We start from the raw sequence: 26,308 nt of genomic DNA, 5'->3' as shown, positions 1-26,308 counted from the left end.
TGTGGTAGAATTGACTATTACAGTGCTCCTGGAGGCATTTTATGCCCAAAAAAAATTAAAAACTGAGTAATAAAAAAAAAACTTTTCCTGCACTGCCGATATTAGATAATTTTGAGAGATTAAATATAACATTTTCCACACCTCATATTCAAGCTTCCCAACATTCACCAAAATCAGTTAAGCTGCTGTCCAAAATATCCAGTCCCTCCATTTTTATTTATTTAAACACACACACACACCCTGGTTACTCCATGCAGGAGGACGTACTAATGCTGTCTTGCAAGCTTGATATAACCACACTACTGTAACAGCTGCTCAGTGCAGGTTACCCCAATGTCTTCTAAGTCCAATGCAGCCACCCCACATATGTTAAGGTTGTAATTGCTGCTCAATGCAGGTTACTTCTTGGCTACCCCCCCCCCCCCCAAGACCTGTGGTATCAGTAGGTCATGATTCAGTGGTCCCTTCACATTTTCCCCCAAGATTGGATCCACTATATTATTCCTGTAACTTTTTTAATTTCATCACAGTTTTACCTTTTACCGCCTGTTCCGGAAGAATATCCCAGACATCCACCATCTTTTGCATGAAAAAGTATTTTCTGATGATGTTCCTGACTCAACCCCTTTAGAGCTTCACATCACGACCCCCTAGTTCTAGAACAGTTTTTCTAATGAAAAAAAGATTTTCTTGGGGCCAACCTTCCCAAGGGGAATGCTCCAGGTTACAATCTTGAGTCAGATCTTCCACTCCCCGGGTCAACTGGTCATTGCTTAAGGGGGACACCTAGTGGCCAGATTCAGGGCTCATAACTGCAAGGGTCCTGAAGGAGCCCAGCGCATGGCACATGGCCCAGCACAGTCACTGCAATAATCAAACTAAGTATGCTGGAGTATTGGGGGTTGAAAGGGGATACAAAATAGGGGAAAACATCCACAAGCAATTTTAAATGAAAGCTCATGGCACCAGATACCCAGGGCTGGTTTAAGACTACCTGGTGACCTAGACAAACCTTCAGTCATGCATCCCCTCCCCCAACTTACTTACTGGTGGCAGCCACAGCACAGCACTCACCTTACCGGTTACAGTGGTCCCAGCACTGCACTCTCATCTTTGGTACTATTTGCTCTGGCATAGCACTGCTCTGGGCCTCGCAGTGGCTGGATTTGGTCTCCCCTCCACCCCAAATTTGGATACTCCAGGTGATTGCCTAGTTTGCTTAATGGAAGCACCGGCCCTATAGATACCAATCCTGGTTCCTATTGAGCTGGTAGTACAAACGAGGAGGAGGAAAGTGCCAAATCAGAAAGATTTAAAAAAATAAAATAAAGGTTGACCTCTCATGCATTAATACCCTTCAAGTTTTTTTAATGTCTCTGAATTATACTGCAGCCCCTCTCTCGTGAGTCCTTAAATCTCATCTCATTTGATTTTGATGCAAACTGCACCATTTTTGTTCCCTTTCTCTGGACAATTACAATATTCTAGGTGAGGACTCACTAACCATCTGTACAAAGGCATTATCGCCTCCCGTTTTCTGCTAGTTACGACTGTTTCTATGCTCCCCACAAGTTGCTCAGTTATTAATGAGCCTTCTATACAAAAAGGTATCAAAACATTTGCTGAAATACAAGTAAAGCCACATCCGGTGCACACCTTTTGATCTAATTTTCTAGTCACGCGATAAAATCAATCCGATTTGTTTGACAAGATCTGCCTGTGATAAAACCATGCTGCCTCGGATCCTGCAGCTCACTAGATTGTAGGTAGGTCACTATCCTTTCCATCAGCGAGGCTTCCATTACATTTTCTCACTAGAGTAAGACTAATGGACCTGGAGTTTCCTACCTCCCCCTTCTTTCTTCTAGAGTACATTTTCACTGTCTTAAGCCTCTCTTTTTAAGATTTATGGTGTAGGCCTTGTATCATTTTAGTCGCCACTCTCCGAACTACTTTTGGCTTTGGAAAAGCAGAACATAGGTCACAATAGCCGGAAGGTTGCCCGATAATCCTAGCAGAATCCTGCCCAAAACATGGCAATGCATAACATGACCACGAGCCTCTGTTGGGCTATGCAGGATTCCAGCCAGCACTGGCTTTCAAAGAAAGTCAATCTGTGGCTAGGTGAGAGCAGTTTCTTTACCACTGCTGTATCCAACCCCAGCCATCCTGAACAGCGCAAGTCACATTTGGAAACAGAACATGAGCACCCTGCGTGGTAGCCCCACAGCACTACCACTGAAACCAAATTCAGGACCAGCCCAACTGCTACCTTAAGTGGGAGGGAAAACAGTACAGCTGGAAAAACAGCTGGGAAAGGGAAGGGAAAACAGTACAGCTGGAAAAAGCACACATACGAAAAAAACACACTCTTTAACAAAAAGATAAAAATTAAATAAGTCTGAATCTATATAACCAGGGTGGATTTAACCCTCTGACTGCCTGTAGACACTGGGACAATCAGCTGACCCTCTCTGAAATCGCAGCTGCTGGTGGTGGTGGTGGAGAGGGGTGGAGGTGAGCCTGGAGGCCTCCCCCGCCCCCGGGAAAGTTGAGTCAGCTGCCCGTCACAAAACAATGATGGAGCCCGTGCAGGACTGCCACTTCTAGTGATGAGGCAGACTTTGGGTGGCAGGCTGGCAGCTCCTAGGTAGCTGCTTACTCTGTTTATTGAGAAATCTGCTTCTGCTCATCACTCAAACCACTTCCCAGCACTTCAGAGAGGAACAATTAGCAGCCAAGCTCAGAAGTGGATGGTGTGGCAGCACACTTCTGGCCCAAAAATTAGCATGTCAGCTTCCAAAGAGGGGAGATAATCTATATCAGCAGACAAAGGGGCAAAAAGAGTCATGTTCCCAAAATTCCTGTGAGTGGCAAAGCTACATGCCAAAATGTCTAATAACAATGCAGCTCCAAGCTCTAAGCATTGAACTAGGCCTCTTCCTGTGGTATGAGGAATTTATTCCTCTCCCTTGAGAAAAGATGGGGCAGCTTCTATTATTTGCAAACGGTCATCAGAACACCTTTCACTAACAGCTGGAAAGACAACCTGAGTATCAGTCAGCAATATAAAACATGCAATAAAGTAAAGGAGGAAGTGAGACCGCTAGAGAAATGACAGTTAACTACTGATAGCAAAACTATTTGCTCCAAAGCAGAGATGAACAAGTCAGTCACAAGAATAAGATCTGGCCTGAGATGTTTGCCTTTCATCAGGCTGGATAGTCTGAGCCGAGCCACCATTCTCCGCCGTACACGTACAAGGTGTGGCCCGACATAGTCAGCACCGGGGGAATGTAAATTAAATCCAACGCCCCGTTACCATTTCCCTGTCAAAAGGGGCTTTATCCCTTGCCAGCAGTGAGAAAATACAGTCTTCAACTTGTTTCATGCCATATCATCACCTGTAGGATGAGAAGCAAAAACAGGCTTGAAGTGCATGGTTGTTATGAGACGCTCTGCATCCTGTACGGCCCTGCACATTGCCAGGAGGCGACTTCCAAAAACATGCAAAGGCCAAGTCCTCACTTGGCAGTGTCGTCAAAACCAACCGAATAAAAGCTGCGGCAGCAGTCTGACATGGAAGAGGCAAATGTTTTACAAAACATTCACTCCTGAAGAGTAATAATTTCATCTCCTTTTATGTATTTGCCACACACTTCTAATAGACCCATCAGAAGAGCGTACAAGGACATGCTGCACACCCAGCCGGCCAAAACCTCACTAAGGAAACGCGCCCTCTCCACAGCGGGTCCTCCCCTTTGGAATTCGCTCCCCACCAAACCTCCGCCAAGAACCCTGCCCTCTGGTTTTCAAAAAGAAACTAAAAACATGGCTATTCAGCCAGGCATTCCCGGAGGGTTAAGATCCGATGAATGGTGCTTCACAGCCGTTCTTCCACTTATACCACTGTAAATATGTCATTGTAAATATGTTTTAATTGTACCAATCATATTAGCATTCATGTTTTTAATTGCATCCCATTTATTCACTGTAAGTTCGTATCAACCTAAGTTCGTTTCAACCCTGTTCCATGTATCCGCCTCCTGGGGCAACAGTTCAGTTCTCTGTAAACCGGTGCGATAAGTATTCTATACAGGAACATCGGTATATAAAAATAAAAAATAAATAAGTGTATTTATATTCTGCAGTAAGCAAGTCAAATAGTAGCAAAAACGTCTTCGGTTAAATTACTCCAATAAAACCAAAAATATTATTATTGGATTTAAGCTTGCTGTACAGATGTGACATTACGTTTCTGTTTTTCTATGAAATTAAAAAAAAAAAAAAGCAGCATCAGACAAAATGCAGACACTAGTGGTTACTAATCAGTCCTTCTCCCTTTCCCCATATATGCAGTCCCATCTCAAAAGCTCATGACCTTTACTGCCGGATCAAAGATCACACATACCACCCCCCTGAATATATGTGAACCTTTGAACCCTAGAGGCAGCAGGAGACGGCAGGATTTGCTAAACCTCCTTAGGCCACAGAAGTAATAAAGAGAACACACATCTAAAGACAAAACAGAAAGGAATATACTGTCGTAGTCTTGCAGTAATTCCTGTTATGATTGCACTAGATACACACAAGGGTTCTGCAGTAATTCCAACAATCCTGCTCAGCTCAGGACAAGAATCCTGTTACATCATTTTTTCAGTCAGTCTCTGAAGTCCAAACACAAAGCAGGTGCTTCCATAGTTGCTTTCCTGGCAGCAGCAGCAGGCACTCTGGATTACAGCGGGGCAAGTGTGGCGCTTCTCAGTTTAGTGCAAACCTTGACGAGTCTCTCCTTCAATCTACCTCCAAGGCAAATGCCCCGAAACCCTATGCTCCAAGACCCCTTCCACCGGGTTAAACACTAAACAGTGAAAAACAGAGCTCCCTCTCCCAGTCTAAATGTTAAGGACAGCACGGAGTACAAAGCACTTGGGTAAACTCCTAACTATTCCTTTCTGGAGCAGCTCAAACATGCTGGAGAGCTCCACTGCGGCTGGCAGCCAGCCACGCCACCCCAAAGCGGACTGAAAAAAGTGACGCCATGCGCAGGAGCATTTCCCCGGTGAGTGCATGCACGGATCAATACAGTGTGTACCACCAGCTCGTGACTGTACATCGATGAAGCTTGGCAGCTGCCCGCTCTCTCCTCTGCTGTAACTAGTAAGAAGACATGGAGAAGCCCTTACCTGTAATTTTATAGCCATACGCTGCCAGCTGCCCCGCCATGTATTCTCCATCTGAGTTGTTGTGGGAACAGCCCCAGGTGCGGACCCATATTTTCTGCACGCCAGGGATAATGCTGTTTTGAGTAACAACAAACACAAAATTCAACAAAGCAAATTAGAAAACAGGAGAGTAATTAAAGTAAAAACAGCAAGTTATTTCTGTTCACAGATATAAACCATGATCAAAGCAAAAATCGCCACTTTTATGGCATAGAAAAACTCCATGAAATACTTTTATCCCACTTGCTACATCAGCCCAATGTCAAAGTAACGGAAGAATAACAACTTAACTGGAAGGATGAAGGTGGAGGAGGGGCATGGCAAAGATCTGTCACGAAGCAGTATAAAATCTGCACAGTAGTACCAGAGGCAGAACATAAGCTCTCGCCAGCATCTCTCACCTCAGCCATACCCCATCCTCTCCGCCCCCCCCCCCCAGCACCTCCGGCCTGGACTTCACCCTATGCTCTCTTCCCCAGTACCTCACACACCCCACTCACTCCATGCCTTCCCCCTGCACGCTCCCACAATCTTAACATCTCCATATACTCCCCACAGAAGAGGGGGTAAAAAGATAAACAGATCTAATGCACTAGTGAAAAATGTTATGGGCCACAGAATTGCTTTTGTATGTTTATTTTGCTCATTTTTTGTTTTGCTTTTTTCCCCTGACTTTTTACTTCTTGCCTCCTTACCAGCCTCTCTCTCCCCCAGTGTTTTCCCTCCAGGCTCTCCTTGGCCCAGCTCCAGCCTAGCCGCAGGGGCTCTTCTGCTCCGAACAAGGCCGGGCAACCAGGGCTTTTCCCGTTCCACCCGGAGGCTTCCACTGTAATTATATCCTTCATACTCACAGCAGTGCCTCATGTCCTATATTCTGCTACACTTTCCACATTTTTATTTATATCTTATTACTGCAAATGCGGCCAAAGGAAAACTGATATTCTAATAAAGCATCTCTCTAGCTGTCCACGTTCCTTTCGGTGTGAGAATGGCCCACACACAGTTGCCGGGGACTGGTTTCAGTATAGTGGTACTCCAACCAGCCCTCGTCCCCTGCCCCCTTTTCCCCCAGCTATTCAGGTTTTCAAAACATCCCTAAGAACGATGCATGATGTGTTAGTATACATAAACGGCAATGCATGCAAATCTCTCAGGTGCATTCAACTGGCTGGAGGGGATGGAACTCCACTGCACAGACTCAGGTCCAAGCAACTGCAGGGTGGGGCTCTCTCAACTTCCTTGACCACTAAGCAGCACCAGCTTATGCACACTTTATTTCCCAAGGCATACACAAGTACTCCGGAAAGCGGTGAAGGAGGAAAACCAATCCCCTCATACTCAATGCCTCCCAACGGTCCAGCAACAATTGATGATAGAGTCAAAAGCACTGGATAAATCCAGTAACACCAGCAAAGCCTCTTCACCTTTATCCAAAATTGGAAAAACATCGGCCATAAGTAAACACAAAGATTCTGTACTGCATCCACGTCTGAAACCTGCCTGTGCTGGATCCAGAATTTCAGCTAATTCTCAGAAATTTACATAGTAACAACTTTCTCCAAACCCTTAGCAACAAAAGATAAATTTGAGGCTGGACTTCAACTGCTACATAACCTGGGATCTAAAGAATCATTCTTCAAAAGCAAAGATACAACAGCTGACTTGCACATAACTGGAACTAGGCCTAAACTCAGAGCCATTAAGCAACGCCTGCAGACAGATCAACAAACACCCTATCCAATCAACCCCACACATTAGCCGGGATGGACAAGCATCTAAACTAAAATATGATGGTCTCACTTCATTATTTGTTTCACTTCCAACAAGGACAGTGAATTAAAAACCCCCTACTATAGCCCCAGAATCCCCCTCCCCAATTCCCATCTTTACCTCTTCCAAGCCATCTATTAAAAGCTCAACCTTTTCTTTAAAGAACGTTGTCAGAGTATCACAACTGGGGATCTCACCATAAATCAATTTCTTTTCTGGGCTCCCACAAAGATTTTACTACCCCCAAAAAAGCATTCTGGGATTTTTAAAATCAGCAGATTTTACCCTACTCATATAATACTTTTTCTTTGCCAGAACAATTTCCTTGAAATAATCTGTATTTGCTCTTCATTGTAAATTCCTATCTTCCAAACTATGAGATCTACACCATCGCCTCTCTAGCAGACGGCATCCCCTTTTAAACTCAGCCAAATTAACTGTATGCAGCCAACAAGAAGTTCTTTTGCCATTCACCTTCTCTGTTTTACACCCACTCTTCCTTCAAGGCATTTTCCATCAAATCATACCACCCTCGGCTCAGGCTCTCAGTACTATCTTCATCCACCTTCTTCCAATAATCATCAGCCAACCCAGCCACTACCTCATGAAAGGCACTTCAAAGAAGGAGCACATTCAGGTATCTGTCAGCAGCTACCGTAGGTGTTTACTTGAGGAATCCATAGGACAAAAAAAAACCCACATAAGTTTTGTGATCGGATGGTACATGCAGCTAGATTTACTATAGCTAGTCTATGGAAGTCACTACTCTTCCTCACATATTGGCATAAACAGCTTCAGGATACTGCTCTTATAGAAAAGTGAACTTCTTTGTTAAATTATAGATCTGTTTATTAAAAGATATGGGGACCTTATTAGGCACCTTTTTCGCTACAGGAGGCACATACCGTATGGACGTTCAGATCTTTGCTCAGGATGTTAGTCGTATATATATTATGCTAGATTCTGTATTGCTTGTTTTATTAAATAAAAAAAGTTTAAAAAAATAAGCAGATAGAGTAAGAGCAAAACCCAATAAATCCTAGTGATAGAACAGGCTGAAAGAGCAAAGGCTCTGACTGCCAAAACATACATTACACAGAGAGACAGACACACACATCTCCACATACAAGGCATGTTTCCTATCAAAAATAAAAAAAATTCCAGAGTCCATGTTTCGTTTAGTGGTTATTACATCTAGCCAACAGTGGAAAGTGAGCAAGTGTCCTGTGCCTAAAATATAAATATTTTACATTAAAAAAAGGGGAGGAGACACCCTGCAAGAACTGTACAGAATACTCTGGGGCCGTGCTAGTGCCAGGCTCAGAGGAGAAAAAAATGTCTCCGAGAAAAAGCTGAGAAATGGTGCCGTTCCGAGAGAAGACTGCCTTAGAGTGCTGAATGACTCCTTCAGTCCTAGGTTTGGGAGGGCTGAAAAGAGAAACAGCATCAGAACTAGTTTGTTTCTCTCTGGTCTGCTCACTATAAGGGTCTATCCAGAGATTCCACCACAACCCCAGCTTTAGGGGAGAACAGACTACTTGCATTGAAGGGAGAGGAATGGTCAGCAGAAAAAGGGAGGTGTTATTGCCCCTGTATAGGTCCCTGGTGAGGCCTCACTTGGAATAACTATGTACAGTTCTGGAGACCACATCTTCAAAAGATATAAACAGGATGGAGTCAGTCCAGAGGGTGGCTGCTAAAAATGGTCAGTGGTCTTCATTCTAAAGCATATGGGGATAGACAAAGATCTAAACATGTATACCCTAGAGGAAAGGTGAGATAGGGGAGACATGATAGAGACATTCAAATACCTCCAAGGTTTCCATGCACAGGAGGTGAGATTTTTCAATGGAAAGGAGGCTCTAGAATGAGGGGTCATGAAATGAGGTTGAAAGGGACTATATGAATTCCAGAAAACATGGGATAAATACAGGGGGATCTCTAAGTAAGTGAGGAGAATTATAATGCTAAATTAAATTGGACAAATGAGTAAAACGGATGGGTCATACAGTCTTTTTCTGCCATCGTTTCTATGTAATAATAGCAATGTAAAAGCAAGGTCCCGAGTTCACTTTCCCAGGGCAGTGGGAACAGCAGCAGATAGACCCAGTGAACTTTAGACACAGATAGTGCAGTTCAGAAAAGAGATGTGTACAGCATTGCTTTCCGTCAATTTCTTCCATCTATATAGTTTTGCGTTAAAATACAAATGGTACATAGAATATAAACTAATTTGGTACTTCAAGAAGTCACATAGTCTAAGAACCAAACAAATTACAATTGTACAGGCTATTTGAGTTGTTCTTTTCCCAGTCTCTTCTCCATTTTCACCTTGTCTGTTTTCTAACTTCAATTTCTGGCTCTCACTTCCATTTTATCTGTTTTGAACACTTCTCTCCTCCTTTCTTCATCCATCCCTCCCCATCTCCGATATATTTATTTATTTATTTATTTATTGGTTTTTATATACCGGAAGTTCCTGTATACAATACATATCACTCCGGTTCACATTTAACAGATATAGCTATCGCCGGGTAGGCGGTTTACATGGAACATATCAAATATAATATCATGAACAGAAGAACTATAATACAGTGTAATATATTATATTAAGAAACAACTAAGATCAACTTAGGTATAACATGGTAAAATGGTATAACATGGTAAACATGGTATAACATGGTAAAATACTTCTGGGGGAATTCTGGGCAAAAAAATTAAAAATTCTGCAAACTTTATATTAAAGACCGTGATGTGTTATTTTAAGGAATTTAAAATGCAATACAGAAAAGTTATCACTCAAAGATACAGAGTTTTAAATATTTTGAGCAGAATTCCCCTAGAAGTACACTAAGTGTCCCTTTCACCTCTCTCCATCCTTCCCTGGCCAGACCTTTCACTCTGCTCTTTTTGGCCCCAACTCCTCCACTCTCCACTATTTCTCCCCCTCCTCCTCCCCTGCTCAAGTCCTTCCATTCTATTCCCCCCTCCCCCAGTCCTCCACTCCTACAGTTTGACCCCCTCTCTCATTCAGACCCTCACACAGGCTTCCTATCTCTCTCTCACACACACAGGCTCCCTATGTACCTCTCTCACACACACACCCTCTCAGAGGTTTCTCTGTCCCACTCTCACACAAGCTCCCTCCCTCTCTCTCTCTCTTCTCACACACACAAAACATCACCCAGGCTCCTCCTTTCTCCTGCATATACACACCCCCTTCACAGGTGCCCTCTTTCATACAACACAATCCCTCACTCACACATACAGTATCCCAATCTCTCACTGTCTGTATCAAATTTCCCTTGCATCTCTTCTCTTCCAGCCTCTCTTCCATCTCCTCTCTTCATAAGTCTTCCGATACTGACCCCACACCATTTTGGTCACCCTTTTCTAGACCACCTCCATCCTGTCTCTATCCTTTTTGAGAAACGGCCTCCAGAACTGAACACAGTACTCCTGATAAGCCCTCACCAAGGACCAGTACAAAGGCATTATCACTTTTTTTTTTACTGGTTATTCCTCTCTCTATGCAGCCCAGCATTCTTCTGGCTTTAGCTATCACCTTATCAAATTAAAACTTCAGATCACCAGATACTATAACCCTCTTGGTCCATGCACATCAAGTCTTTCACCCCCCATCATGTCAGCTGTTTTGGAATACCGTATCCCGGATGCATGACTCTGCACTTCTTGCCATTGAATTATAGCTGCTAAATCTTTTGACTATTCTTCAAGCTTTCTTAAATCACTTTTCATTCTCTACTCCTTCAGGCATGACCACTATTGCATCTGCAAATAGACAAACTTTATCTTTTATCAATTCCGCAATGTCGGTCAAAGATATTACACAGAGCTGGTCCCAAAAACTGATCCTTGTGGCACTCCACTTAACACCGTTCCATCTTCAGAGCAGGTTCCATTTACCATTACACATGGTCTCCAGGCAGTCAACCAGTTTGTAAACCACTGCACCACCTTGGCACCCACGCCTAAGCTTCTCATTGTCTTCACAAGCCTCCTAAGCAGGACAGTATCAAAAGCTTTGCTGAAATCCAAGTACATAACATTGAGTGCGCTTCCTCGATCCAATTCTCTAGTTACCCGATCAAAAACAATTACATGTGTCAGACAGGACTTTCCCCTGGTGAAATCATGCTACCTTGGGTCCAGCAACTTACTGGATTGTAGACAGTTCACTATCCTTTCTTTCACCAGAGTCTCCATTCATTTTGTCTCTGTTAGCCTCTCTCTTTCTCAGTTTTAAAATTTGGGAGATAGACTGGTGGGGCTCTCAGTATTTCCCTATCTTTTCTTTTGGCCAAAGTCTCTTCATGTCTACACTGCCTGCTCAGTGGAGCCTGGTGCGCCTCACAAAATTTTCATTAATGTAGGTGAAAAGTTGGGAAACTCTTTGCTAGAGAGAGGGGAGGAGGAGCAGCCACGGGTTACTGTCAGCATCGTGCTTTTACCATGCCCCAGTGCACAGTGGCTGTGCCTCCAGTTCCACAGCAGTGCAGCTTTTCCTGGTGTACACTGTAGGTGGGGGAGGCAGCATGGCCACTGCTCCACTGCTCCCTGGGAGACCAGTAAAGGATTTTTAGGCTGGTACTTGAATGAAAAGGCAATTTATAGTCCTGGGGGAATTCTGCACTACCGCGGAGGGCAGAATTTGCGCAGAAGTCCCCCCCTGCGCAGAACTGCCATTTTCTGCACAGAAGTGCCAAATTCTGCGCAGAAAATAGCAGAGGAGACCCCAGCATGCTGCGAACAGAGCACGCAAAGATGGAAGGCCCCCGTGTGCTGCTCCGCTCGTGGCGAAGATGGAAGGCCCCGGTGAGAGAGAATGTGTGTGGGTGTGAGAGCAGGGAGAGGGATGTAAGAGATCATGGATGGTAAGGAGGGGGGTGGATGCTTGAGTGTGGGTTTCATAGAGAGGAAGCCTATATGAGGAGATTGTGAAGGGGGGTGTGTGTGTGTGTGTGTGAGTGAGTGAGTGTGTGAGAGAGAGAGATTGGGAGCTTGTGTCTTTGAAAAAGGGATCGTGCTAGCCTGTGTTAAGGGATTGTGTATATGTGAGACAGAGCCTGTGTGAAGGGGTGCATGAGAGAGAGACATAACCTGTGTGAGGATGAATGTGTGAAAGAGAAAGGGAGCTTGTGTGGGTGTGTATGAAAGAGAGAGGGCCCTGTGTGTGTGAGAGAGTGAGGGAGCCTGTATGAGGGTGTGTGTATGTGTACTAGAGAAAGGGAGAATGTGTGTGAGAGAGGGAGGGACAGAGGGAGCCTGTGTGAGGGGCAGTACTGAGAACAGGGTCAAACTCTAGGAGTGGTGATAGAGTGGAAGGGGTTGAGCCTAGAGGTGGAGGGGAGAGATACTGGCAGGTGGAGGAGTTGGAGCCTGAGAGGGCAAAGTGGCCAGGCGAGTAGGGAGAATGAGTGGAAGGGACCCTCTTACAGTGAATTTCTAGGGAAATTCTGCTCAAAATATTTAAAATTCTGCATCTAAGTAACTTTTTTCTGTATTAATTTAAAATGCAATTACTTAAAAAACTGTCACGTAAATTGTGTTATTTTGACCAATATAAAGTTCGCAGAATTTTAAGTTTGTATGTGCAGAATTCCCCCAGGAGTAAATTTAAGAATTTGGCTCACTATTTCATCCCTTCCACTGATGCTCAGGCATCACATGCAGACATGATTACAGACCTTGCACACACGCACAGGGTCACCCAGCTAGTCAGAGGCCACCATGTCACACAGTACAGATTGTCAGACACATGCAAAAAGGTATAAAACGCAACACCAGTTTCTTGAGGACAGCAGTAGCGTAAGGTATAGGATGGAGGAAGATAAGAAGCAGATGAACCAAGCACAAACAAAGCCACCATCACATGGAATAGGGGTACCCAAATTATGGCTCATGGCTAAATTTTATCCATCCCATCAAGCAAGAGGAGCAGCAGCTTGCACGTGGGCTGTGGTGACGAGAGAGGAGAGGGTTACATCAAGCTCTTGGCAGCAAGAGAAGCTGCCACTGCCCACTCCGATGCCAGGTACTCTACCAGCACTGTAAACACATGCAAAAAGTGCAGATTAGCGCCTCCGCTTCTTGCTGTCATGTTGCACAAGATAAGCAGTGAAAGGATCTGCAACCTGCGTTTTTTGCACACACTCAAGATATCAGTTATAAGTGACCTGTTATCAGAGCAGGCGCTGGAAGCTGAACATGCTCCCACTGATAAGTGGAGCTGGTGAAGGAGACCAATGCCCCACAAACAGAAAAGGTGATGTCAGCCATGTGGGCCAAAGAAGGAGGGTCTTGCATCTACCCACACAGCAGGAAGGCGGCAATGCAGGTCTTCCTTTGAATGCATGGCTGAAAGGACTTGTCATTAACCTGTGCAAGTTCACAGGACGGAAGCTGGGGAATGCTGAGATTAGGGGCTGGAGGGATTAGTGTGGGTAAGATTTCTCTATGACCTTTGGACTATCTCCTCCCTCCCACAGACCTTGATGTCAATTTCCACTACACTTCCATACTGCAGCCTCCCATCCACCCCCCCCCCCCCCACACACACACACACACACAGCCTTCTGATGTCCATCCTCCACCAATCCCTGTCTTCCCCAACTCTAGTCGCAGAGCACCCATGTCTAATCCTTTACCCCGACACCATATAAACAGGCAGAGGACGGATGCAGGTGAAGTGGAGAGGCAGGGACATATCTCTTGGGGTGTGGAAGACCAGACTTCCAGTAATATTTCTAGCTTATTCAAAAATTAATGAACAGCCTGCCTGCCACGTCAGGGAGGGACCCAAAAAACAAGAAGGAAGGCGATCTTTAAAAGCCATCAGGTTGGAAAAAGTAAGAAAGATGCCAGATGTCCAAGAATGGCATCTATTTTACTTTTTTCCCAACCAATCTGCCACATCAGCCCTTCCCCTAGTCTAAGAGGAACCCCCCTCCCTACCACCCAGAAAAGACAGGGGGGGCTGCCCATCCCTTTTCCACCTCCCTCACCCCAAGCCTTCTAGGTGATTTTAAATGTTCAATGTGGCCCTTCTTATAAAATGTTTGGGAGGCCCTTGACATGGAAAGCAAGAACAGGAAAAGGGTATACCCCAGATGAACTGTATACAAAGTCTTTATATACAAATTCCAGGCAAATCCTTCCTTTCTTGTATTTAATTAAAATATACAGTACTTCAGTCTGAGCTTCTGCAGGCCTCTGACAGAGCTAATAAACTCCATGGATTTTATGCAAAAAAAAAAAAAAAAAAAAAGGTAGTGTTTATAACTGGAATGGAGAAAATCTCAGACCACTTCTGATTATAAAAACAGGTTTTGGCTACAAGTCACAGCAAGTATGATGGGGGAGGGGAAGCACCCGCCTGCAACAAAGGAAAAGAAAGGAAAGATACTGCAGGCCAACACAGAAAAGAAGTATCGCACAGAAGCATGCAACCTGACAGCAGCTACAGACCATAATGCCCATCCGCATCTCCTCTCCCTCAGAGATCCTCTGTGCTTGTCCCATATTTTATGCAAATTCTGATAATATCCTGGTCTCTACCATCTCCACATAGAGGCTGTTCCAGCTGGTTCATCACCCTTTATGTAAAGAAATATGGCTTTAAATTACTCCTGTATCCACCGCCTTTTAGTTTCATCCCACCAGTCCTCGTTTCAAGGCCCCCTTTCTACTGATGAAAGGGAACTGCCTCCGGGGCATGTATTCCTTGGAGATATTTAAATATCTGTAGTGTATCTTCTTTCTCTGCTTTCCTCTAGGGCAGATGTAGCCAACTCCGATCCTTGAGAGCCACAAACAAGCCAGGTTTTCAGGATATCCACAATGAATATGCATGAGATAGATTTGCATATAATGGTGGCAGGGCATGCAAATTTATCTCATACATATTCTTTGTGGATAATCTGAAATCCTGACCTGTTTAGATGGTAGTATCTGTTTAGATCTTGAAATCTGCCTCCATTTGCTTTATGAGGAAGACCAGTGAACATTTAAGTAGCCACCCTCTGGACAGACTATTTGGTTTATACTGTAACTTAGGGTGGTGAAGACCCTGTGATAGTTTGATAATTAAAAAAAATAAAAATAAAATAAAATTTTTGCTCATGGTTAACTGAGAAATTACTTACCTGATAATTTCGTTTTCCTTAGTAGACAGATGGACTCAGGACCAATGGGTATAGTGTACTCCTGATAGCAGTTGGAGACGGATCAGATTTCAATCTGACGTCAGCCCCTAGTACATATACCCCTGCAGGAAGTGCAGCTCTTCAGTATTCTCCTCGAAAAGCATTGTGGATATATGTGTGACTGATTAATTTGATGAACTTGAATAACTTCAATACTTGGTTAAACTTTATAACTTGATTAACTTGAACTGGTTGGAACGACTATAGCTGGAGACCGCCAGTGTACTCAACCAGAAAACGTTGACACCCAGCAGGGTGGGTGTCCTAGGTGAATGAAAACATAGCTTACCCTTGAATCATTTGAAATTCCATGCATGACGGCAGCCAAGGGTGGGATGCTGAGTCCATCTGTCTACACTAAGGAAAACGAAATTATCAGGTAAGTAATTTCTCCATTTCCTAGCATGTAGCAGATGGACTCAGGACCAATGGGATGTATAAAAGCTACTCCCGAACCGGGTGGGAGGCTGCCTGTGATCCACTTAGTACTGCCCTTGCAAATGCCGTGTCCTCCCGAGCCTGAACATCCAGATGGTAGAATCTGGAGAAGGTGTGGGTGGAGGCCCATGTCGCCGCCCTGCAGATCTCGGCGGGCGAGAGCATTCTGGTTTCTGCCCAGGATACTGCCTGGGCTCTAGTAGAATGGGCCTTGACCTGTAGAGGCGGAGGCTTGCCACTTCTACGTAGGCCACCTTGATGACTTCCTTGACCCAGCAGGCTATGGTTGCCCGCAAGGCCGCTTCCCCTTGCCTCTTCCTGCTGTGAAGGACAAAAAGGTGGTCCAATTTTCGTACGGGTTCCAACATTTCCAGGTATCTGGACAGTAGTCTGCCTATATTGAGGTTGCGTAGACTATGAGCTTCTTCCGAATTCTTCAAGTCATCCAGCAATGGTAGCGAGATGGTTTGGTTGAGATGGAAGTGTGATACCACCTTGGGAAGAAACGAAGGGACCGTGTATAGCTGGATGGATCCCGGGGTGAGCCTGAGGAACGGCTCATGGCAGGACAGTGCTTGTAGTTCTGAAACGCGACAGGCTGAGCAAACTGCCAGCAGAAAGGCTGTCTTTAAAGTTAACAGATGGAGGGACAGAACTCGGAGGGGTCTGAAGGAGGTTCCTGCTAGGAAATCCAGGACCAGGTTGAGGTTCCACAGAGGTACAGGAGTCGACGCTGAAGATTTCTACCTTACCTTGTCTTCGGCGCTTCCCGGTTTCGTTCCGGGCGGTCTCCGGCTGCGGGGGGAGAGGGCAAATACCTTCACCGCCGCGCTCGAGGGGGCACCCACTGCCTCTCAGCCGCGCCCGGAATCAGAGGCTAGGTCCTCGCCGCAATTCGACCGCGGGACCAAGGCTCACCTCCAAGGGACCACGGAAATCACCTCGGGAAATCTCAACTGGGGGAGGGACCTGAGGGTATCACCGCAGGAGAGCAGGACTAGTCTTCAAATTTGGGTTTTCTTCTTGAATTGGTTCTAACGCTGTGAGAGTGTGCAGATAGTCTCTTAACTGCTATGGAGACAGAAAATACTGAAGAGCTGCACTTCCTGCAGGGGTATATGTACTAGGGGCTAACGTCAGATTGAAATCTGATCCGTCTCCAACTGCTATGACGAGTACACTATACCCATTGGTCCTGAGTCCATCTGCTACACGCTAGGAAAAGGTAAATTTTTGCTAGTTGTATTGGCATACTAATTCTGGTCACTGCTAAAAGACCTGGTATTTGAACCTATGATAGTCTGCATACCAATGCACAACACTGACCACTTGAGCTATTGGGCTGACAAATATTTTTTTTTTCTTCCCATGGAATATCATGGGAGCTTGGCTCATGCTACAATCTTTGCTTTTACTCTGTCCATTTGCACTGTAATAAAATTGGTAAAAGTTCCAGTTTTACAGGAACTGTACATTAGATGCCAGACAGCCTACCGGTGACCGTAGACAACAGAGGCTGGGAAGCTGCAGATAAGCCAGGTGAGATGTAGAAGATGTTAAGGTCAGTAAGCAAGGCTGGAAAAACCCAGGTGCCTAAAATTTGGTGACCTTGCTTGTGTCCAGATCCAAGAAAGGAGTTTTTGTCTATGGCCAGGGCAGGAGAGGAGCTGCTGGCCAAAGAGGAGAGGTCAGAGGGAATTAGAAGAAAGAAGGGGGAATAAATGACAAATAAAGAAAGTTAAAACAAAAAGCTAAATAAGCAAAAATGAAAATTACAAAAAAAAAAAAAAAAATTAAGTTTAAAAAAAAATAGATAAAAACCTTACAAAAAGTTATTTTCACAGACTCCTAAAATTTGGACCAGTGCCCAAGTTTTCCAAAAACTTTTTCACTCTTGCCAATAAGACTCATTTGTTTTCATGAGTCCTAAAATAAACAGAGAACTGAAATTTTGGGTTATTTCCTATGCCACACTGCTTAGAATTTGGTATGGCCTTGCTCTTCATGAAAGTTCTGATTTCCTGGTAGTTACTTCCTCCCAGCTTCCCAGTCTGCTTCCTGCTGTTATATACACACTGAGCAGTACGCCCAATGTCACTTCTGTTACTTTGGAGCCAAATAACATACATAGGGTAAATGAGGGACACAGTGCTGTACAACATCTCGGGGGACAGAAATATTCATGGAAATTATGAGATGCACCTGTACTACCCTGTCTGCATTTGGCTCTGTGGATTTTTAGAGGAAACCTGTCAGACTTAGGGCTAACCTAAAGAAGGTTAAAAACTCAGGGACCACTTCATCTACAACTAATGGCACAAAGGACTAGAAAAAGAAAGGGAATCTATTGTTCTACAGATTCAGTGAGAACTCCAGCTATGGATCATGTGCCTGTCATACCTTGCTCCTCTACAAAAATTTAACAATGAAATTGTAGTGCAAGTGCAACCACTAGACGTATCCAGAATTTGGATTAAAATCAATGAGGGAGTCCATCTACAGCAAGAAGCCTAAAAGAAATGGCAAGGGTACCAAAAGAAGAATTCTGACAGGGGAACCACTGATTTTTAACACATTTGTAAATGACCTGCAAATGGGAGCAACGAGAAAGGTGATCAAATTTGCCAATGACACAAAATTATTTGACGTTGTTAATTCACAAGGATTATGAGAAACTGCAAGACTGGGAGACTAGGCACACGATATTTAATGTGGACACATGCAAAGTAATGCACATAAGGAAGAGCAACTAAAATACAGCTACACAATGTAAGGTTCCACATTAGAAGTTACCACTCAGGAAAAGGATCTAGGTGTCAGTGGATAATGTATTGAAATCTTCTTCTGCTCACTGTGCAGCAGCAGCAGCCAACAAAGCAAATAGAATGCCAGGAATTATTATGAAAGGAATGGAGAATAAAACAGCATATCATATTGCCTCTGTATTGCTCCATGGTGGATTAGATCTTGAGTACTGTGTGAAAGTTTGGTCACCATATCTCAAAAAAGATTTGGCAGAATTAGAAAGGTTCAGAGAAGGGCGATCAAAAGGATAACAGGGCTCTTCAGCTTGGAGAAGACACAGCTGAGGGGAGATATGATAGAGATCTGTAAAATAATAAGCAGAATGGAACAGGTGAACACATCAACTGCTTACTCTTTCAAAAGGTACAAAGACTAGGGGACATGCAATGAAGTTACTAGGTGATACATTTAAAACAAAATAGTAGAAAATATCTGTTCTACTCAATGCATAATTAAGCTCTGGAATTAATTGCCAGAGGATGTGGTGAAAGCTGATAGAGTAGATGGGTTTAAAAAGGGTTTGGACAAGTTCCTGGAGGAAAGGTTCATAAACCATTATTAAAGTGGACTTGGGGAAATCCATTGCTTATAATTGGGATAAGCATCAGAATCCTACTAGGTACTTGTGACCTGGATAAGCCATTGTTTTAAGCAGATTACTGGACTTGAACCACCTTAGGTCTGAACCAATATGACAAATCTTACGTTCTATAGTAAGGGATATAAACAGAGCTGTACTGAGGGGGAGTGTGGGGGGAGGGGGAAGCACTCGTCCATGGTAGTTACATCCCCAATACTATAACGTTTAGTGTTTATTCGTCCTGAGCCCCACACCCTCCTAAATTCAGTCCTGGATATAGAGTTTGGACTAATCATGGAAAGAGGAGGGTCATTTTTGCCTTCCAGGTGCCTTGGCTGGAAGGGATGAGCAGTGTCCAGATGTTAGAAAAATGTAAAAGATAAGTTAGCAAAATTCAAAAGCATTTTAAGGCGTAAAAGGAAGTTTTAGACACGTAGCTAAATCTGTGACTTTCTCAGAAGTGCTACCTACACACAAGAAGAAAACTGTTCTCACAAAGAATTTCAATTTCTGGTTCAACGACTGGTGCAGTAAAGGTAATTTTGAGTGAACTGGTGACTGAGGGTACACCTGAAAGGATAAGGATCTTCGCAAAAGGACTGATTTATATCCATCCAGGAACTGCAATTCTTACCCATTGTTTCAAGTCCTATATAGACTAGTATCTAAAAGCAAGGGGAGAGGCACAACTGTTCTTCCCCTCAAGCAAAAACTGTTGAGGTAAACGGGGTAAACCCCAAAGGGATAAAACCTCAGTCAATCCCATAATAAAATATGGGAAAATCAAAAGTAGAGAAAAAACTACAAAAGAGGTAATGGAAAAGCAAGTTTGCTTACTATAAATGGTGTTCTCCATAGATAGCGGGATGAATTACCCAGGTCATGTGGGAGACATCATCCGGCAGCATTGAACAGACTCATTCCCACACGGGTTTTGCCTCGTGAGTTTCCTCAGTCGATTACAGCCTAAAAGAGCTAGGCAGACGACTCTTCAGAGAGGTGGATGGGTATCTACAGAAAACACTGTTTACAGTAAGCAAACCTGCTTTTTCTGTCAATAAGCAGACTGAATTAGCCATGACAGCGGAGAGATACTGAGTAAGTAACTTGAACTTACTCAGTAAATTACTGAGTGGACTACTGCAAGAACAGGTTGCACAACAGCTTGTCAGTTCTTGAGAAGCTGTCCAGACCACCATGTTGCAACTTTGAAGATGTCTTCAAGAGATACTTCTTGCAAATGGGCAACAGAAGAGACTGTATCAAAGCTCAAGTGAGCTATAGTCATTGACTTGTAAGCCTGCTAAACAGTAGCAGTGTTGAATACATTTCACTATCCAGTTTGACAAGTATGTTTCATAATCACTGCTTCAAGTCTATTAGGGTCATCTGAAAACAAAGAGCTGTGAAGCTTGGCAGGAGAGGAGTCCAGAGGTCACTGCAAGCGATCCAGGGATTGAATTCTACAGCCCCAGCTTCCAGAGGCCCCGCACCCCTTTGCAGTAGAAGTGGTGTGTATGAGCATGCTTCTGTCTGTGAGTTAGAGAGAGATGGAGCATGTCTGTGTCTGGAAGAGAGAAAGGGAAGAGATTGCTTCTGACAGGGTGTATGTGCGGAGGGAGGAAGGGAGGTAGGGAGGACAAAGTTTGTGCATCCACTCTCCTGCACTAACGTATGACAATCTTAGGATGGCTGGAAATTAAACATGCCCAGGTATGGAGAGCACAAAATTTTTATCATCATTATTTTTAATTATTGGATGTTATTCGATGTGTCTTCCAAACATCAAAAAATTATTTCAAAACTGTACATTTATTGTTTAATTATTTGATCTTCTATTTGTCAGCCATTTTAAAATATTTGTTCATTATTATAGTCTGGTTTTACTACTGTATTTTATATTTCTTTTTATTATCTGATGTTTTATGAGTAATGGTAATGTTTTTGTTTTTCATAATACAGTGTCTGGCTTGTTGCGGTTTCCAGCTCAGTTTTTGTCTGCACATTTAATTATATGTTTTGGTGACTAGAATAAAAAGTTCAGGTATGGAGAGTGGTAAATTATTATTTTTATTACCGGTAGTTTTTGATGTGTCTGCTGTTTTGAAATATTTTACTGGTGTTTGGGAAATATTTTAAACATTTCCCAGTGAGTTTGTATTTATTATTGGTTGTTCTATTTAGCAGCTGTTTTGAAATATTCGTTCATTTGTTTAATATGGTCCACTAATATATTTTACATTTCTTGATTTTATTGGTTAGATGTTTTATGTGGAATGGTTACTGTTTATCCACTGTTGCACTGCATACAGAATCTGGCTTGTTGCAGATTCCAGATCAGTTTTTGTCTGCACATTTCTGTTTATACTTTAAGGGGTCTTTATTCTGTATCTGATGAGGGCCTGTATCAGACCGAGGTGAGATAAGCATATGATTGAGTCAGAGACCTTGTGGGCTGGTTTAAAAAAAAAAAAATCTCCCAGGCTGATATTTTCCTGCAATCCGCCCCTGAATATAACACATTTAGGCTGTAAAGTATTTTTGTATATTTAAAAAAAAAAAAAAAAAAAAAAGTCATTGGGACATGTAGGGATATTTTTAGGATGGTACATATGTGTGAGTGGGTGTTGTGTGAGGTGTTTCATATAAAAACACCAATAAAATTAGAAAATACATAGAGGGCTACAGACCGGTTTTATGAAATTTAATGTAGTTAAAATTTGATTTGTAATCACTGGAACAATAGTTCAATGTTAATGCCTCCCTCAATGAATATAGTTATTTTGGTTTTTTTGGGTGTACACACACATGCGCATATATACACATATATACATGAAATTTGTTTTGTTTCATAACTTGCTTTTATTTTAATTTTCTTCCACTAGTTAAGTTTATTCTCATTTGTTGTTTGTGTTTTCCTGGCTTTTGTGGAGCCTGGGTAGTCATATGGGTGGAGTCAAGGAACAACATAGGAGCACCCCAGGCTGGTAGAGTGGACACAGGGGCAGTGTCTATCCCCATGTATTCATGAAACCGCAAACCATCAGGACTCTAGTTTATAATGGGGCCCAGTGGGGGGGGGGGGGGTTGTGTGCCAGTTTCCCCCTCCTTTGGAACCATTTACACTGTAGAACCCGAAGAAGTGGGAGTGGGCACCACATTTATATTTTGGTATCTCTAGAGACCCTTACAGGGAAATCTAAGGTGGAAATATGCCGAGGGGGGATGGCCCATGGGCAATATTGAAGAAACTGCTTATGTTCAATTTGAGTGGCTCTAGAAACCCCTGAAAAGAAATTTCTGAGAAGAGGCTCAAGTGGCTTGCTTGTGGGAATGATGGCTACTACCTGGAGATTAACATCCTTATTCAATAAACATTCACACAGTTAATGCGACTCCAACATTGCTCTCTGCTTCAACGGCAAGAGGAAATGTGGAAAAAAGGATTTGCATACTCAAAAAAGCAGGGGAGTAGCTTGCTTGTTACGGCGGTTACTACCCCCAAACCAAATAAGCCTGATACTTCACTTTCAATGCATATCCAGCATAGCTCTCTGCTTCAACGGCAGGGAGAATGGAAAATGAAGAAAAGACAATTTATATTCAGACAACAACCAACAAGGAATGAAATACATACTCTGGGTAAACAAATAAGCATGGGTGTAGCTTGCTTATTACGGCGGTGACTACCCTGAATCAATTAAGCCTGATACTTGGAATACATATCCGGTGCAGTTCACTGCTTCAACAGCAGGGGGGAATGAAGTAGAGGATTTATATTCGGACAACCAACAAGGACTGAATTGCACAGGCAGGGTAAACAAGCGTGGGAGTAGCTTGCTTATTACGGTGGTTACTACCCCAAACCAATTAGCTAAATAGTTCACTTAGATGCAGCTCCAGCACTGCTCTCTACATCAATGGTGGGGGTGGAAGGGAATTGGAACCAAAAAAGTACCAATAAGGTTCAGCGGTCAGAGTAACAGATAAGTATGAAAACAATTAGGTCTGAAAGCTTGCTGGGCAGACTGGATGGGCCGTTTGGTCTTCTTCTGCCATCACTTCTATGTTTCTATAAATAATTCTCGCCAATGACCAAAAAAAAAAAAAAAGCTTTTTAATAACAATCAATAATCTGGTTACAACACAAATCCCACCAGACTGGCAAAAATAATCTCTGCATCAACCAACATATCTAATCCCTGAGACAAAACTAAACTATCAAATGAAAATGAAGTTCCAGCAGTCCTCTTTTTTTTCATTTCATCTAGGATAGGAAGTAAATCGTAGATGTCAGTGGGTATGTTTCTAGAGGGCATTTGCAAAACCTGTAAATTTTTAAATATATTTCCTCAGGTTGTAACAGGGATCTAGGAAAATTTAAAAATCTCAGATTTAGACAATTGCTGTAAGTTCCCAAATCTTCCATGTAAAGCCTAATAGCCTTGTTTTCTTCAACTGCAGATAAATTTACATTCTATAGTTCAGACACATGATTCTTCAAGATTTCCAAATGAGCAGCATGGTCCTTAACACTATAAATGAGAAATATTCATTTGCATATTCTTGAATGCAGTAGTAGATACCTTGATCATCTTAGAAACAGGATGTTCCATCGAGGCTGCTGCATTCCAAAGAAAATCTAACATTATAGTTTTAGGCCTTACCAGGGCAAATTCCTGTTCCAGATGAACCAACCATCCAATCAGAAAGTCTGCTGGGTACGCAAAAGAAATCTAAAAAGGACTGCCTTTGTGCCCCCCACCCTGGAATTCATGGCTTCTGCCCTGTCTCTTCAGTCAAATATCTGGACAGGATTGCCATCAATGGCCAGACCCTTCACAAACCTTGGTGGAGGTAATGGGAGAAAGCCATCATCTAATTACAGGGCTTAGTCACTCCTCCAGGTGCTACTGCTGAAAGTGCCAGCACATCTCTCCTTCTGAGACTACCTGGCCAAGACTTGGTAACCAACTCCAAGATAATGCCTGTAGGAATCTGCTACTGCAATGCCAACTTATAACACGCTTATCAGCATGGAGTGGAGGGGAAGAAGAACTGGTCCCACGGCTAAGGTTCATCTTCTGTTCCAGCATCAGCTCCGGCCCCTGCCAAGGAATCTATCCGGCACCTGGCCAAATCACATACTGCTCCATGGCCCATTGAAGTTCATTAGGGGTTATGAAATACTTCCCCCCATTTCTGCTTTATCGCAATGGCCTTCAAAAGCAACAACTCTGGTAAGTTGAAAAAAAAAATTGGCAGAGAACTCAGAAGGGAAAGTGCTGCTCCCTGGTCCATATCTTGAATCTCCCCTCTATTACTTTTATGTTTTCATACTTTCTGAAATTAGTGTGCACCTTTTATTACGATCAGACTCCCATATTAAGAAAAACGAAAACCTCTCTCACAGAGAATGGCTGATTGTGCTGCATTCATGCTTTACATGCACTGCCGTGATGTCTGCCTGAGGTTCCAACGAGGGTCAGACCAGCAGTGCTCAGAGTTACTAAATATATAAAACTGTAGGCATGCCAAAGCTCGCAAAGACAAATTTCTCTTCAATAATTAAAAATAAAAAAATGAGCAAAGCAAAGAATCCTAAAGATTTTCTGCCTGCATGTATCCTTCGTGGAAAGAGCCTCCATCATGAAAAAGTCTGAACTGCTCTAAGTTTCTCTGTACAAAATACCCATCTGTCAGAAGAAAAACTAAAAGCAAAAGGTACAAAACTAAATGGACCATACCTTGGTGGCAAGTCAACTAAAAATAGGCAGCCTAAAACAAGGGAATGATCTGTGTGCCACCACAGAAACACAAACAGCACACATCACATTCTGAGCCACTGTGACCAAATGCCTACTGTTTTCCACCTGAAAAGCACTGCATGACATGTCAACAGGACCCCAAGCACCATGGAAACAAAGCAATATAAAAGTAAATTGCTTTTCCCAAAATCTAATACAGTGTGCTGTCTATACCATGAAAGTGGAAGCCATCTTATATTTCAAAGCATCAGGCAGCTCGAACAAACAGTACATGTAAATCCAACAGCTATGGCAGGCTACCAAAGAAACCTACTTATATTTGCCTTGTTCTGTTTTTAAGAACCTTCTGCCTATAGGGACCAGACATCCTGAATAAGGAATTATATGCAACTATGAACCAAACCGAATGTAGGCTGAGCCACAAAATGGAAGAGCACAGTGTGATACCTCTTGCAGTTTAAGTGAAGGTCAAACTGCGCTAACAGACCATCTGCGATTGCTAGATAAATTTAACAATTTTTCATTTGAGCAGTATACCTAAACACTGACTTGACCAAGCTAGTCTCTAATTAAGAGGCCCAGTTAACCTAGCTTGTTATGCACCTGAAAACTATGGGAATTTGCCAGCAAAGACAGAAACGGCTTCTGAAGCTGGTGCTTCCAGCCTAGGTTTTTTCGTCTTTCCAATTAAAGCAGTCTTGGAGTTTTCCCTGCATGTAAACTTATTAAAGTTCCTACCTGCACTTTGCCAGCCAGTTGCCTGTGTTCCTGCCTCCCTGACAGTCTCAGACCTGTGGTGATATCATCTTTAACTTGTTATCCTTGGAAGTACAGAGTATCGTGAACCTACTGCCTACTGCTGGAGGTATGGCATGGCATGGCATGGCATTGTGTATGGCAGCTGGCTGCCATAATGCAGAGACCCGATACCGACCAAAGCCATGGAGAGGACTACCAAGATTGCTGCAGAAAGAAAAGCTGTTTGGACATCTCCAGACACACATAAGGCCAGCTTGTTACTTAAATGATACGATCTTTAAAGTGCAAATTGAGATTAAGACGGCATGATGTATTTTCCAAGTACTTAAAATAAGAATAAAATAAATTACTTCCTCCAGCAATTAAATTGAAATAGTATATTTTATATTATGCAATAAATACCTATAATCTAACTCATAAGGACATAAGAATTGCCATGTTTGGTCAGACTAATATCCATCAAGCTCAGCATCCTGTCTCCAACAGTGGCCAATCCAGGTCACAAGTACCTGGCAGATCCTATATAGTAGATCTAATTACTGTTACTCCCAGGGATAGTAATAGCTTTCTTTAATCTGACTAATAATGTGTTATTCTGTAATGTCTGTGGGGCTTCGCAAGATGACAGGATAAAGAAGGGGAAGTCAAATTATTATTTTATGCTTTGGTGGAAGTTTAGTTTAAAATTGTTCATAAAAAAAAAAAAGGACAGATTATACAAGACCCTACAGGTTGCTA

General features: G+C 43.1%; 1 protein-coding gene across 2 annotated transcripts in view; it reads right to left on the bottom strand.

Annotated features, from left to right (window-relative positions):
- CDKAL1 (CDK5 regulatory subunit associated protein 1 like 1) overlaps positions 1 to 26,308 on the bottom strand; it is a 2,132,645-nt gene that overhangs the window by 2,075,589 nt on the left and 30,748 nt on the right. For both annotated transcript variants that reach the window (XM_029590755.1, XM_029590756.1), the window contains exon 4: positions 5,187 to 5,299. In XM_029590755.1, the coding sequence (XP_029446615.1) occupies positions 5,187 to 5,299 (113 nt within the window). The remainder of the gene's footprint in view (positions 1 to 5,186; positions 5,300 to 26,308) is intronic.

This window comes from Rhinatrema bivittatum, chromosome 2, assembly GCF_901001135.1.
Source record: "Rhinatrema bivittatum chromosome 2, aRhiBiv1.1, whole genome shotgun sequence".
NCBI lineage: Eukaryota > Metazoa > Chordata > Amphibia > Gymnophiona > Rhinatrematidae > Rhinatrema > Rhinatrema bivittatum.
This window is presented reverse-complemented; position numbering and strand designations above follow the sequence as displayed.